A 15,891-nucleotide genomic window follows, 5' to 3' on the forward strand; every position below is an offset into this window, starting at 1 on the left:
TTCATCTTATTCACATAAATATACTTCTTTAATATCCTGTATAAAACATTTATTTTTTCTATGGACATAACATCATAAGTTTGTTTCCACTGAATAATTCTCACCTGTGATATAAATTACAGTTAAGATCTCTCATATTCTACATTTGTTGGTATGAAATGTATTTACATGTAACTCTCTGTAACTTTGTTAACACTAGTAAAATAGCTATTTATAATAACAGTATCTGCTCACTCAACAAAACAGATACACTCTATTTTTTGAGATACACTCTATTCTTGTATCTTTATAAAACGTCCTGCATGCTCTGGAACTTGAATCTTCAAACCGTACCAGAATAACGCAGCTCCCAGTTTTCAGTCAACAGGCAAACTCCCTGTCCCAAAAGGAGCTTGCAGCCAGGAAAAAAAACATGAACAGTAAACAAACACATAAATGACAATACGGTAAGTGCCATAATAAGGCTGTTATAGGGACGCTTGAGGTGAAGGGAGGATAAAAAGTCAGGTTACAAGAGATGGTCACTGGAGCAGTTAAGGAAAGTAGGAATCACCACGTTAGCAAGGGAAGTGGCAGTCCCGTCCTGTCCAGGGCACACACGCAGGGGAAGCAAATAAAACACGCCACGCTGTGGCAAATGCCAGATCGTTAGCAGACGACAGAATGCACAGGAAAAACGCATAGCGTAAAAGACTGTGACCAAAATCCACCAAAACACCAGAAGTTTCCTATGCCAGAATCGAGAATAGCAACATTTTTAAAGCGGTTAAATTGCAGCCAGAGCTGTTGCCAGCGAAGTCACCGTCAGCCTCACCTGCCACAGCAAGTCCCTCCACAGAAAAATCCACTTCCGACCCTGGTACGGGAAACGACCTGGACACAACTTCCACGTCTCGTCGCCGGCTTTCCCTTCCCTATTCCCTGCTATTGGAAGGGACGCATCCTAACTCCCAAGTAAAATGAAAAGAAAGACAGTCTGAAGAGCAAAGGAATTTACCTTCCACGGGCTCTTGGAAGGATGTGACTCCCTGTCTACATCAATAATGAAAACAAACCATGTGACTTCAAACTAGACTATAACCTAAGGCTGTCCATGCAAAATCACTAACCGAGGATCTAACTGCTCTATTATAATTGCCCATCAATTAGGGAAAAAATTTAAGTTTTTGTCTCATATAAACACAAAAATAAATTCCAGAAGTATTAAAATGCAAAATATAAAAATATGACAAAAGCACAAGAAAACCTGGCTAAATATTTGTCATAATCCTGTAACATAGGAGGCTCTTCTACATAAGAGAAACTTAAAAGCCATAATGGGATAAACTGACAGATTTAACAACACGAAAATGTAAAACTTCTGTAGAGCAAAACGCATCAGAAATAACACTAAAAAAGTCTGCGAACTGGAGGAGAAGTACTTGCAACATGTAAAGAAAAACTGTTAACATCCATAAAATAAGATGATATAAATCGATTTTTTAATCCAATAGAAAAAAGGGCAAATGTATGTACAATCAACTCACAATATAACTTGAGTAAACACATCTGTTCAAAAACACTGTTTAAAAAAATTAAATTCTAAATTGTAGTGAAATATAATTTACTGACAAAGACGAAAAAAATGATCACACAAGTATTAGCAAGGATGTGGGGAAATGGGTACAAACTCTACTGATGCAAATGTAACTTTGGATACAAACTTTTGGTGGGCAATCTGGTAAAACTGATTAGAGTTTCAATGACATCTATCTTTAAAACGACAATTCCACATCTAGGTATTCGTACTACAGGGAGACTCACATAAGACATATACAATGGCAAGCTGCAATAGAATACCACTGCTCATGAACGCAGATGCAAAAAAACTAAACAAAATTTCAATTTCAAATGGCAAATCAAATTCAACAATATATTAAAAGGGTAATATGTTATGACCCCGTGGGCTTTATCCCAGGAATGCAAGGTTAGTTTAACATTAAAAAAATCAATCAATCAATATAATTCATCATATTAAAATAAAAAGTAAAAATCACATGATCATCTCAGTCGATGTAGAAAAAAATCATCTGGCTAAGCTAGTAACCATTCCTGGTTAGGGAAAAAAACCTTCCACCAACTAGGAAGAACAGTGAGGCTCCTCAGAGTGATAACAGGCGTCCACCTCCTTCACTAACACTGGCCTCATTGGTGAAAGACTGAACACTCTAAAACCATGGAGAGGTTGGACAGAGATGTCTATTTTCACTAGCCCTATTCAAAAGGGTCCTGAAGGTCCTGGCCAGTGCAGGAAGAGAAAATAAATAGTGGCTCTGGCTCAGGGTCTCTCATGGGGCTGCAGTCGAGCTGTCACTGGCCCTCGCTTCTGAGCCGGTGGTCTAGGGCTGGAAGCCTGACAGGCGCTGGAAGACCTGCTTCTAAGGAGGCTCAGCCACACTGTTGTCCAGAGGCCTCAATTTCTTGCCAGCGGGCCTCGCCGCAGGGCGACTCACACGGCAGCTACCTACCCTCAGAGTGAGCAACGGGGGAGAAGGCCGCTGGGGAAGAGAAAGGAGGCGGCGGAAGCCACAGTGTCTTTTACAAGCTACACCTGGAAATGACCCAGCACTTCTGCCACATGCTACTGGCCACACAACGTGCGAGAGGACGACACGATGCAGTAAATACCAGGACGCGGCCATCACTGGGGACCCCGCAAGAAGCTGGCCACGCAGAGGACAGATCCCGCCACACCAGCACGGCCAAAGCCCAAAGCGCCGAAGCCCAAAGCGCCGAAGCCCTTCTTACACACGCTGACCGCCCTGCATGTACTATTGTATTAGTCCTCTAACTGTAGGCTGCATCCTATCCACGGCTTCAAGAGAGATGGACAGATCATAGATCCTACTCCACAACCAGACCGATAAAAGAAATAAGAGTCAAGTAGCAGCGGCTTTTAAGAGAAAAGAACAGCGTGCCCGGTGCCCACGGCTAGGACAAGGACACCTGCAGCTAACCTGGGCTCGAGACCCGTCCAGGTGCTTCATCCCCCAAACCTCCGCTCACCTCATGACCAACCCACGGCCTCCTTTCCCAGCAACCTCCAGGGCCAGGCAGCAACGGCGACGGCGACATCGCTACCAACACTCGTGGCGGCAGCGAGAGGGCCGGGCCCAGCAGCGCTCTGCCTCTGTTCTCTGCGCCTCCTCACCACCAGCCTGTGAGGCCGGAGACCATTAGCCCCTGCCCTCTCGGCCTGTCTCCTGAGGGTCGCTCCCCGGACTCACTTCACGGTGCATCTTGGGGCGACCTTACCCTCCCAGTGTAACTCTTGGCTCCGCCTGGCCCCACAGGAGGCAGGCCTTAGAGCTTCCATGCTCCCAGCGTCTACCACCAAACCTCTTCCGAGGGACCACTTAGACCTCTGCTGATCCCGGCCGGGGCCTCTCCCCACGGCAGCTGCCTCTCCAAACCCCAGGAGCACCACCCTGTCAAGTCTGCCTCACTAGCGAACCCCCAAAACTCTCCCACGTCAGCCACTCACTTTAAAATATCATTTCACAGCACGTGCGCCTTCTAAATTCATATTTGCTACAACTTCATGCTAAAACAGGTTTCCTCTACATAGGGGCTTATAATTAATCATCAGGAAGAAAGGTCCAAACTATAGCAAACTCCTACATAGGTTCCCATTAGTTATTTGTTGAATAATGAATGAAAAAATATAAAGCAATGATTATAAATACTAGCTCAGAAATCCTCAAGGGGATATAATCTAAAGAATCTTATTTATGAGTAAGAAGGAAAATGTGCCAGCGGACACATACAAGCAATTCACAAAAGACAAAACACAGAAGAACAAATATAAGCAAATCATAGAAATGCAAATTAAAATAACACCTTTTGTCAGACAGATTGGCCAAGACTGAAAAATCTTCAAGGACATAAGGAAACAGGCATTCCAATAGATGTAATTTTGTATTTTTGGTATTTATGCATCAAACATCTTTACAATCCACATATCCTTTTGACTAGTATTTCTATTTCTAATCATTTATTATGAGAAAATAATGGAAAAAGGAACACAGATGTATGTTAAAAAAAAACTTGCTATGGGACTAACTATAATATAAAATCTGTCCAACAATAAGGGTTTGAGTAAATAAATTTTAGTACTTCCGAACTACGGATTATTATTAGGCCACTTCAGAATATTAAGTGTTGTATAATCTCAGTTTTTTTAAAATAACATATATTCACACAGAAAAACATACCTGCATAGAAAAAAATCTAGAAGTATACACCTCAAAATGTTAGCAGTGATAATCTCTGTAAAAGAACAATGGAATTATTTGTGGTTTTTTTATTTTTACTTATTTGCACCATCTAATTTTTCTACATGAGTTGCGCATGGATAAAACATGGTCTTAAAAGGCAAAAGTGAAACTGAGGAGCACGATGCAGAGGCAGAAGTGCCACCCACGGTCCCGGGGCGTGAACGGTCCCACGTGCCCTGATAATGCCAGGCAGGATTACTATCAAGTAAAATAGCAAATAACTTAGCAGTCGACAGCCTAGGTTTTAATGAGCTCTAGGAACACACATGGAAGAATCTGCTAGTAACATTCGATCGTTTTAAGACAACAAAATGACCTCCCAAATAAACATTTCGTACGAATCCTAAAGTGCTGAAAACATGTAGTAAAAATCTCAACTGCTTCAAGCTGGGTGTCAGCTTCTCTCGCCTTTTCGTACCTTTCCACGTGTATCTCAAGAAACCTCTCTCTAACGGGAGAGCAGCCACCACGGAAATAAGCAAACATAAAAGTCACTGGTAAGTTGAAGAATTCGATGTGACTTTAGGTTTGGCTGGAGAGGAAGTTTGCTAACTTCTACCGTTCCGAATTAGGGTAACATTTCCGCTCAGACTTAAACATTTTGGGGGATAAAACTTGGTAACAAAAGACTCCTGAAGTGAGTCTTCGAATACATATCTGTTACCAGCATAGCACGTATGTATATGCCTGCAGGCCCTGTGCACAATTTCTAGCCAGAGCACAGGGACCTGCGTGTGCCATGCAGAGTGTAAACGTAATTTTCAGTGATGGTGACTGGCATAAAATGAATGATCATGTCCATCTGTCTTCGGCAGAATATGAACCAGATTATTCTAGCCGTCCCCATACAATTAACGGCCGGTAACCCTGCGGCCACGTAGCGGCAACTTTGCACTACGACACAGCAAGCAAGTCACGTCTCGTAAAGCTCCATCAGTGCATCCAATGGGACCGCAGCTGGGAGTGTACAGGGAGCACTAATCACGTGCTACTTGAAGATGCCTGTAAGCCAGCATCAGCAACGTCTTTGATGACGGCAGTATCTGTGGCACAAGAAAATTTTCTAATGCCAGGAGAAAAATCAAAGAATTTTGCATAAGGGAGAGATTTTACATTAACTGCCTTTGTGTAAAGAAAGCATCATATAATATCCATAACGACAACACAATTATGTGCTTCTTATTGAAAAGAATGGAGATCTCCTAACGTTAGTGACAACCCTAGCACCATTCATCCACTCATTCAGCTGATTCATGAACGCCATACACAGCAAGAACTAGTCTAGGACTTCAGGATGCGAGCAAGTCACTCACCGCCTTCATGGAGCATTCGCCTGACAACATGTATAAACATACAGTCAACATATAAACAGATGTTAAACCAACAATTACATGTTTGAATATAATGGCAAATATCGGGATGTCATAAAAGGGCAGGCAGGGTACTCTGAGAGCAGATAGTAGGCCCGGGCGTCCAGTGAGTCAAGCACAGGGGCAAGGAAGAGAGGTCCATGCGAACAGTGACTCTGCCCCATCCAGGCACCGAAACAGCCTGGCATAACTGAAACACTGCGATCACCTCCTGGGCACACGTTAACTCCGGGATGTATAAAGACGTCCGAGTTGAGAGATGAGGTTGGTGAGTGTTTCGTGACTCTAGACCTTCACGAAAGAGGTCTAGACCAGGTCTAAATAGGAACCATTGGCTTAGAGATGGTGCGTGATGCACAGGAAGTGGAGGTTTCCTAGCAAGGTAAACTGGATGGGGCAGGGCAGGAGGGAACGTGTATCACTTCCTCAAATCGTGCAACAAAATTCATTACTTGTTGCAATCAAATTTCACAATCAAATTAAATATCTCTCTTGATTTGCAAATGTGAAATAAAGTATTTTCTAATATTATGGTTATGATACAATTCCTGATTAGTTCAGAAAGGATAAGATTAACTGTATAAAGTTCTTGGAGAAAACGCCAAGTCCTAAGAAAAATATTTCTCGCAGCAAGTCTCAGGTAGTCTACGTTATAATGCATTTAGCAGAGCATTTCCTTCTTGCCTTTCCCAGTGCCCTGGAAAAGGAAAGTTTTTTTAACACACTGGCACAACTACTTCACAAGATTTGTCACTAGACATGTTCTCAGTCTGCAGAACGGCCACCTGCTGAAGACAGATCACGACTGTAAGCACTGCGAACACACCAACAGGTCCTGGGGATGTGACCTCAAAAAGAACAGACGAACTGCTCTGTCCGCTCAATGCTCCTGAAAGTCATCGGCATTCAGGACTATCGGTACAATCCTCAAACCACCACCCCGCACAATCCGCTGTGGAGAACAGACAGCATGGAAATGCTCTACAAAGCGGCGGTCAGGTTATGGTTATAGAAAAGCTGAGTGAAAATGGTCCACGTTTTACGGCCCAAGCACCTTATAAGTGTGACAGGCCTCAACACAAACTCACCTGATTTATTTGAAGCATGTTAAAACAATATTGACCGAACTGCTGTATCCCTCACGGCTCCAAAAACTGGAAAATGAAAATGAAGAAATAAAATTCAACTTAGTGATCTCAATGATTAACACTTTAAACACATGTCCTTAATCAAAGTCAAATATAAAATGGAGCAGATCTAGATCAGCATAGAACTTTCTACGATGATAAACAGATGTTATCATCTGTGCTGTCCAAGGCAGCAACGACTAGCCACATGTGGCTACCGAGCACCTGACATGTGCTAATGCAACCGAGAGTGTAAATTTTCATTTTCTTTGATGTTAATTTAAATTGAATAACCACATGTGGCCAGTGGTGACCACACTGGACAGTGCAGATCCAGGCTGAACAAAGTCCCTTCTAGTTCTAGAGTTCTAAGACAATTCCAGCAAAAGTGGGAACTTTCAGATTAATATTTAATAATATTCTCCTTCCTCCAATAAGGTTTTAAACAGTTTTGTCCCCATTCTGTGAAATAAAATGAGCCCAGAGATGCAACACACACGTATTCTCCCAGGTGGTACGAAAAAAGTATACAGGAAGATTAGCTAGCTAGACGTTTTTGTTTGTGGTTTTAGTATCACCATTATAAAAACTGAATGCACATGAAAATTTCACATAAAATTTTCAAAAACATAGTCACCACCCTGACACATTCCCGGGTTATATTTGGATTTGTTTCCTTCTAGGTCTGGCCTCGTCCGCATGATTGCATTTCTTTTCATGTGTCCAATCTCTTCTACACTTAATTTAAAAATGGATACCAAAGAAGGGCTGGAAACCCCAAATTTATAAACATATAATCATGGGATCTTGTAATTGGAAAAGTTTACATTAAAAATTAATTTTGTAAGACCCCCCAAAATTATCTAGAAAGCAGTAACAGTCTCGATATACAGCAAGTTATCTAATAACTTGTATAGAAATTTTTATGTTATAAGATTTTAATGCTGAACTTTCTCTGAGAAGGTTCTTAAGAAATATATACACGCAGACAAATATATATACACAGACATAAACGTATATATAGACACACTATATTCACACATACACATATGTACACACACGTGTATGCCTATTACAAATGTATATATGTTTGGCTGCCATTTTTTTAAGATGACAAACTGGGGTCAATTCAAAATGACTTTGAAAGTTTTTAATATATTTCTTACAATAGTGACCTCAGCATCTGTATCAATATTTATATTTTCCAAGAAAATCATATGTTATAGAAACAACACAAGGTCTAAGGACCAGTGAATTTAAGATTTAGTCTAGGGTCTTCAGGAGATTTGAGCCTTAGTAAATTACTCTGAGTATCTGAGTTCTTTGCTTTGTTCTTTTTTTTCTTTTTTAATCTTTATAAAGTAAACTGAAGTCCTTGTGGTGGGCAGCCTCTAGCAAATAGATAACGACAAAAATAATGAGATACCACTTTCGAGACGGGCTCATGAAAGGACCAGAACTTGCTTCTCGGGTGTCAACCTGCTCTCGGTTCTCGTGCCTGTTTGCTGAGAGGAGCCAGTTGCCATACTGTGATCTGCCCATACTGAGACAGGCCCACGTGGCCCAGAACTGAGGCCTTCAGTCCAGCACCCGCTAAGGAACTGAATGTAACCAAGAGCTACGTGAACACGCCTGGAAGCTGATCTCTCCCAGTTGAGCTTTCAGATGAGGCGGCAGCCCTGCTGACTGCTTACCTGCAACCTCGCAAGAGACCCTGAGCCACAGGCGCCCAGGATAGCTGCATCCAGATTTCTAACCCTCGGAAACTGAGATGATAAGTGTTTGTTGTTTGAAGCCCTTTATTTCTGGGGTAATTTGTTACGCAACAAGAAAACAGATGAGTTCAGGTCTAGACTTCCAGAATCCCATGGTGCCTCAGGTATTAATTAACATATTTAGGCAGGCCAAAAAAATCAATTCCCTGCTCAACATGAGCAAATGAGTAACATCAGAATTAGAAGGGGGTTAATTACAAAACTTCAAAATTTACATTTTATTCAAAAGATGAAATCATTAAAAAGTGGGGTATTAGTTAAATAGTATTAAAATACAATAGCTATAACTGAAAATCCAGACTCAACCAATTTTCATTTTTTAATTGAAAACAATTCACTTGGAAGTTAAAATGTAAATAAACTACCAAAAGCATGTCAGTGATTTAGCATCTCTTACTTTCCAGAATTTAACATCATTTAGTAAGCACTCACCAAATTTGAGAAATCCCATTTTGTTTTAATATAAACCTCTAAAACTTACAAATGCTTATCTATAAACCTGTATGTATTTCTTCAACATTAGTTTGGTAACTGATTCTGGGAAGTAGGCACAATAAGATAGAGTACAATTTTTAAAGTTCTAATCTTCTGATATTCAAAAGGCAGTTTATGCAGAAACAAAAATGAAAGACCTATTTGCTTAAAATTGACCATATGATTTCAAGTATTACATAATCCCTTCCTTCATAATTATAAAGATCTGCATAAGTTAAAACATGAAATTAATATGTATAACAGTACTCGGGGTAACTAGACAACATTCTGAACTTATTCTGACAAACGAGTTATATTAGATTTACATCTATATAAAAGTTATAATTCACAACTATACCATGGACGACTGAGACTGCCCACAGTGTCACAGATCTTTAACACTTCGTTTCTTCCTTAAAGACATGCTTTTATTTAAAACAATTTGATTAAATATCAAGGTATCTCAATAAAATGCAGAGCAAGTTTTTATACTGCCTGTGGCTTCATAAAATCCACCTCTTCCTCCTCTATCAGAAGTTTCCAGCTAAAGTCCATTCCAATTACAGCTGAGTGCTTTTAGAGAAACCTATCCACATGTCCCAAAAATGCCCTACAGTGATATCCAGTCAGGCACATTAAGACATGCAGTTTCAGATTCCAAGCTACTAAATGAAAACAGGCAGGCGGTTTATAGAGAGAGGGCAATAACTAGAGACTTGCTGACCGTGAGGAATTAAAGGTCCAACATGTATGTGAAATGCTTTCAGTATGAATTAGATATGCCCATCTAATAAACTGAAAGCTGTGTATAAATCTACAACATCCTCACCACTTAAATATGGCTTTATAAAATAATATTATTAATCTATAAAATTTTATATCAGCGCCCACTCCACAACTGAGAGGCACTTAAATGTCTTATTTGACAAAATGAAAAGCAAAAACATTTACTATCCCCATTCTTAGACTCCAACCTACAACAAAACTAAATAACAACTCAAAGCTCCTTACTCTAAAAAATGCACAGGGTTCTTAAAAACTGTTTAAAATGTTTTTCATTTTCATTTCTTTTAAAAGTAGGTACCCAATAAAAGCTGCTTTTACGCTCTTCCCTTCATGTTAAATTATAAAGACTTGACTTCTTAAAATGTTTGTCAAAAAGGGCTTGACCTCTAGGACAACAAAATGGCAAGGCTCCTATATAGAACTTCGGGGATTTATTCAAAATCAAACAATTATACATATATACATATAAATTATAATTATTCTGGATCCTAGATACTCATCTAATAGTTTCCTGAGTATCTAGAAGAGACACAAATATATCTACGTACGATTTGATCATGCTGTGGATATTTCTAACTATTTGGTCTAATATTAACACAATTCAATTTGGGATTATCTAGATTTTTCTCTCTCTCTTATTATGACCTGTACATATAAATGATCAGATACCCAGCACAAAAGGAGACAGAGTAATAGGAGTAAAGAGATTAGCTACAAAGAAAGAAAAACGAACATATAGGCCAGTTATTTCTTCCAGAACCTGATCCTAAAACAGGAAAAGTGCCCAGCCTCACTTTCTGTACCGTTTTATATACAAAAAAGTTGGGTGACCATCTTAGTTATGTTTGATATTCTTTGCTGAAAACCAGGCTAAGCCCCTCTTTCCTACAATTTCATTCCAGACTAGCTAAGTAAGCTGAAATGTACATGTTTTATGGTTTTCCATGCTAAAGTATTAGGAATAAAGAGCCATAACGTATGACACCTACACTCATGGTCCAGGAAAAAAAATAACGTATGTGTCATAGAGAGAAGTCAAGTGATAAATGGGTAAAATAGTAACGAGTGAGTCTGAGTAAAGGTGACATGAGTGTTCTTCCTATTATTTTTACGCTCGCTACTTTTCTGTAAGCTGAACATCATTTCCAAATTAAAAGTTGAAACTTAAAAATTCCATGGCATTCTATCTCAAGTTAACAATACATACTTGGATTATACAGCAACATGTTTACAAATACAAGAGTTTTTAAGGGAAAAAAAATAGTAATTTGTGAGGAAATATGCATGATATCCTACCAACTAATGATCACTTACAAATAAATTTCAAACACAGCCATGTAATGAAACATGGCAATGGAGACTTGAGTTGAAACCATAGTAGGGAAAGGAAAAAAGAATACACATCCCATAGTTTGGCGTAAGTGCTTCACGAATGTAATACAGGCCTGCTGCAAAATGCAGCAGATCTACCATTCAAGTGATATGTGATATCTCTGGTTTGCAGTACAATGTAGACAACTGAAAAATGACAAACTTGTCCTATTACAAAACAATCGAGATGCTGAATGTCTTGGTTTTGATGGTTTTATTAATAAGATTTTTTTTCCACTGCAGCTCAATTAACAGTACTATTGAATCATCTTAAGAGCAAGGACGGGGAAGAAACACCCTCTCGGAGAAATGTTGCAATCCCTTCTCCCACAAGGTTACTATTATCCTGCTTGCCCATCACAATTTTCATTTCAACTGTTCACGAACGCTTTCTTAAAACGTAAGGATGCATCAAATGAGAATATATTGTCCTTAGCAAAACTGCGCCAAAATTGTGAAATCAAACATTAAAAATAAAGGTTTTCGGCTAACAGTGAAATACCTTTAAAAGATCATCTCTATCCTTCCCGCAGGAACCACCCACTTTAAAATCCTTTAGTACATTCCCGCAACTGAATGATCCTTGCCTATCCAAGTAGTTCTTAACCGTTTTGTTTTTTTTTTTTTCCGGAGGGGGCGGGGGCCAGGCCAAACCTTCAAAATTATTCTGACTAAAATTCCACATATTTCCAGGGACTTTCAGAACCCTGAGCCAGTATCTACGCCCTCCCTAAGAACCCCAGCCTGATATACATGCCTCAGAACACCCTGCCCGGACGATCCCCAGGACTGGATGCTGACCGCTCGTCAGTTCTGTAACCTGATCATATATTCGCCCAGCTCCTTCGCCTGACGGGATCTTTCTTCTCCAGCCCTTCGTATTAAATCACGACGGTGGTTGGTTGAGACCACACCAGCCGGAACTTGCGCGCAATCGCGGGATGGTGCGTCCCTCGGCCCCACCTGCCTTCCGTTCGTGGTTAAGGATCTTTCACCGCTGTTACGTTAATGCAGAATAATACCCCCATCCCCAATGCATGGCGTGACGTGCCCCAAAGACCGCGCCGACCCCCGGCTCCTCTGGCCCTTCCGATACACTCTTCCCTCCCTCAATCAGCCCGCTTGCGCGACCGGCTTCCACCTCTTTATTTCCTTCCACCTTCCGGCTCGTTGGGTTCCATGTCCGCGGTTTGTTGCGGATATATGATATCGGTCTGAAACTCCTCCCGACGCCTGCGTCGTCCACCCTCCACACCCCACGTTCATTCGCCCCCCTCCCCGGCGGCTCGTCTGGCCCCGGCCCCCCGCCCCCCTGCCCTCCCCTCCCCCTCCCGCCAGGCGCGAGCCCACGGGGGGGGCACGGGGGAGGGGAGGCCGCGAGGGGGCCGCGCTCCTCGGGGTTCGCCGCGCGCCGCGGACCTGCAGGGCTCCCCAGCGCCCTCTGTCTCCTCCGCCCGCGGGGCGGAAGTCGGGGCCTCCCGGACGCCCCCCGCCAGGGTATTTACCTTCTGGCCAGGGACACTTTGCAGACGGCTCCAACATTGGCAAACACTCCGGAGAACTGACCCCGCTCGGCCGCCGCCGCCACCGCCGGCTTCCACCCCTCGGGCTCCCCGCGCCCCGCCTCCGCCCGCCTCCCCGGCGCTCCCGCCGCGCCCTCCCGGGCCCGCGCCGCGCGCCCCCGCCTGCGCAGCCGCGCGCGCCCCGCTCCGCGCCCCGGCTCCCGCGCCCCCGCTTCGCGCCCGCGCCCCGGCTCCCGCGGCTCCGCGCCCGCGCCCCGGCTCCCGCGCCCGCGCCCCGGCTCCTGCGCGCCCCGCTCCGCGCCCCCGCGCCCCGCTCCCGCCCCGGCGCGCGCCCGGCCCTGCCTCGCGTCCTCCCCGCCGGCCCGAGGCCGAGCGCGGCCATTGTTCGCGGCGCCGCTCCCGCCCCCTGGCGGCCGCCCGGTCCCCGTAGCAGCGGCCGCCGCGGTGCTGGCGCCGGCGGGCTGGGCCCCGGGGCGAGGGACGTTCCCAGAGGCCTTGGGGACAAGGGCGGGCGAGGGTACGCGGAGCGCACCGCGTCCGCAGCCCGTGGCCCCCGGCCCCGCGCTCCGCCCCGGGCCGCAGAGGCTGGGCCTGCGGCCGCCACTTCCACACCTGCACCCGGCAGCCCACCCCCCCCACCCCCCCAAACACACAGTTGACCCTCTGCTCTTCCTAGTGGGCGGTCCGCGCCCGGTTCCCTGCTCGCACCTTCCCCAGGCTCTCCGGCTGCCCCGCCTTGCTCTGCTGGGGACATGCGACCATCCCGCGTCTGCTCCGGCCGCCGCTGTGCGATGCACGGTTTGGCGGATCCTGCACCTTCCCAGACTGAGGGGAGGAGGGAGGCGCGGAGGAAGGGAGGGGGTTCGTGCCACTGTCTCGCCCAGAAAACACCAGTAGCTCAGTAATCACCTACTGTCCGAGGTTGGCAGTGGCCGGGCATCTTGCTTGACCAAAAATAGCTTTTGGTCACATTATAAGGAGATCCTTAGAACTAAAAATGAAGACCATCTTACAGCAGTGCCCTAGATCCTAGATTGAGGCAAGAGTGCCGGAAAACTCGAATTACTTCCTGATTCGTTCTGGTTTTGATACGTGTTACTGAGGCCCAGTTAAACTCTAACCCAGTTCAGCTCAGTGAAATTCAACACTTCGTTTAGTAACTAGCACCAAAAATAATCTGACGAAGTCTAGAAATAGAAATATTCTGTGTTTTCACAAAGGTATCCATGAGCATTACGATTCCCAGGACTCTCTCAGAATCAGTTGTCCACTAGGCCTGTGATTTCAGCCATCGCTTACAACCAATAGTTCTATCTACAACAGGGAGCCAGTATAGTGTAGTGGTTAAAAGCAAGGACACCAGAATTAGATAACCAGGACTGGTTATCTACTTGCTTGTTACTTACCAAGTGAGTCAGTTATTTCGTTCAACAGGAACTCAGATGGGATAACAGGTGTTTAAATGTGATACTATACCTAACGCCGTGTACGCAGGGCCTGGCACGTGGCAGGTCTGCGGTAAGCCGGGAGCCACTACCACCTTTCCTTCTAGGACTCTTACCTGTGCTCCCCCCTCCCCTTTACACCTCTGCCAGTTCCCTCAAACTTAACACGTTGCATCCTCCCTAAATCTGCACTAGTCCTTGGTTAATGACTTCCAGCTGCTCAAGCCTAGCATCTAGTCAACATTCAAATACTTGCTGCACATTTTGAATGAAGATGTGCCCTTCACACCAGCGGTACCAAGGGACAAGCCTCCCACCCCTGTGCCTTTCCATAGGCTATTGCTTCTCCCTGCAGTGCATCCTCCCCTCCCCTGATGAATAATCATCCTTCAGATCATTCCAACATGCCCTCCGTGAGGGCCGCCCTGTAACCCCTCTGAGCAGGCCAGGCTTCTGGCTCTTCTCTGACATTGCAGGTATATTAGATGGTTTTTGAACCTGTGTCCACGCCAGACGGCACATTAAGGGCAGAAGACTCTGTGTCTCAATCATCTTTGTAGACCCAGCATCCAACAGCAAGTGAGTGGAAGTAAATGCTCTTGGAATAAATGAATGAGCTTATGCTTTTAGAAATGACTGTGATCAGAAACTTCATTCCCTTTGATTTGGGTCATTAAAGTTAATTGAAAACTTTATCTCCACTGTAACTTTTTCTTAAACCGATTTTAAGTCTTTCGGTATCCAGTTGCTAACTAGGAGACCATGGGCATGCTACATTGAAACCCCAGATAGAATGAATTTTTAGAAGCCATAATTATCAGAGACAACATTGTTTTTAAGCTTGACACTTTCAATTGTTCAAAGTATATAGTTAGCATCAGTACATGAAGACACATGTGTGACATAGCAATCCAACATAAATCTATGATCTTCCTAGGATTTTACTTTAAGATGAAATATTTGCATAAGAGTTGAAAATAATGGATAATTAAAGAGGAGTGGTCCTATTGACAGCTGATTAAAACAAAGCAACTGACTTATCAATGCATCTTTATCGGGTACCATTGCAGTCAAATATTCAACCATCAGAAAAAAACGATGCTTTCAAATTCATCGCGGTCAGGTTTGGGCAATTTAAATGGGACAGATTCCAGAATGACAAACCACAATTCCTCTTCTAGTTATGTCTTCTTTTATAACATCCTCTCCTTCATGTACTTCCATCTTAACATGTTTTTACCGCCACACGATATTCGTTTCTTACAGTATCCCTTCAGGTCCTCGAAGACGAGAACGATGACTTCCTTGTATTTGCTTCTCCCGCATCCAGCACAGTGCCTGTGGCGATCAGTAAATGCTGGCTGAATAAAGGGACTGGTGATTTTGACAAACGTGTATTGAGTAATGTTAGGGAGGGAATTTTTTTTCCTGTACTCTTCTAAGTTCTTTTGGCTGGTCTAATAATTAAATCGACACAAGACCGATTAACAGAAGAAAAACCAGTTTAATTACTTATATATGGGAGCCCCATAAAAATTTGAGACCCATGGGTGAGTGGGTAGTTGAGGCTTGCTTATATGCCAGCTTGAGCTAAGAAATGAGATAGGGGCCTGGGGCTTCAAAGGGCAGGAGGGTAATTCAAAGGACAGTTAAAAAGAGCAGGTGTTTGGTAATTAGATGTTTCCCCTGCCACACAGGGAACTC

The 15,891-nt window shown here is 43.7% G+C and overlaps 1 protein-coding gene across 6 annotated transcripts in view; it reads right to left on the reverse strand.

Annotated features, from left to right (window-relative positions):
• The window catches only part of STAU2 (staufen double-stranded RNA binding protein 2), a 220,086-nt gene extending 206,413 nt beyond the window's left edge, over nucleotides 1-13,673 (reverse strand). Inside the window, exons 1-2 of one of the 6 annotated variants that reach the window (XM_039841873.1) lie at nucleotides 13,652-13,673; nucleotides 6,775-6,840 (exon numbers count right to left, since the gene is read on the reverse strand). In XM_039841873.1, the coding sequence (XP_039697807.1) occupies nucleotides 6,775-6,792 (18 nt within the window). In that variant the 5' untranslated portion in view covers nucleotides 6,793-6,840; nucleotides 13,652-13,673. Of the gene's footprint in view, nucleotides 1-4,253; nucleotides 4,309-6,774; nucleotides 6,841-12,724; nucleotides 12,826-13,450; nucleotides 13,594-13,651 lie in introns of those variants that run through there. The other 5 variants (XM_039841872.1, XM_039841871.1, XM_039841874.1 and 2 more) reach the window with 5 other exon arrangements.
• Nucleotides 13,674-15,891: the final 2,218 nt, after the last annotated feature.

The sequence above is a fragment of the Pteropus medius genome, unplaced genomic scaffold (genome assembly GCF_902729225.1).
Source record: "Pteropus medius unplaced genomic scaffold, Ma_sr-lr_union100, whole genome shotgun sequence".
In the NCBI taxonomy this organism is placed as follows: Eukaryota; Metazoa; Chordata; class Mammalia; order Chiroptera; family Pteropodidae; genus Pteropus; species Pteropus medius.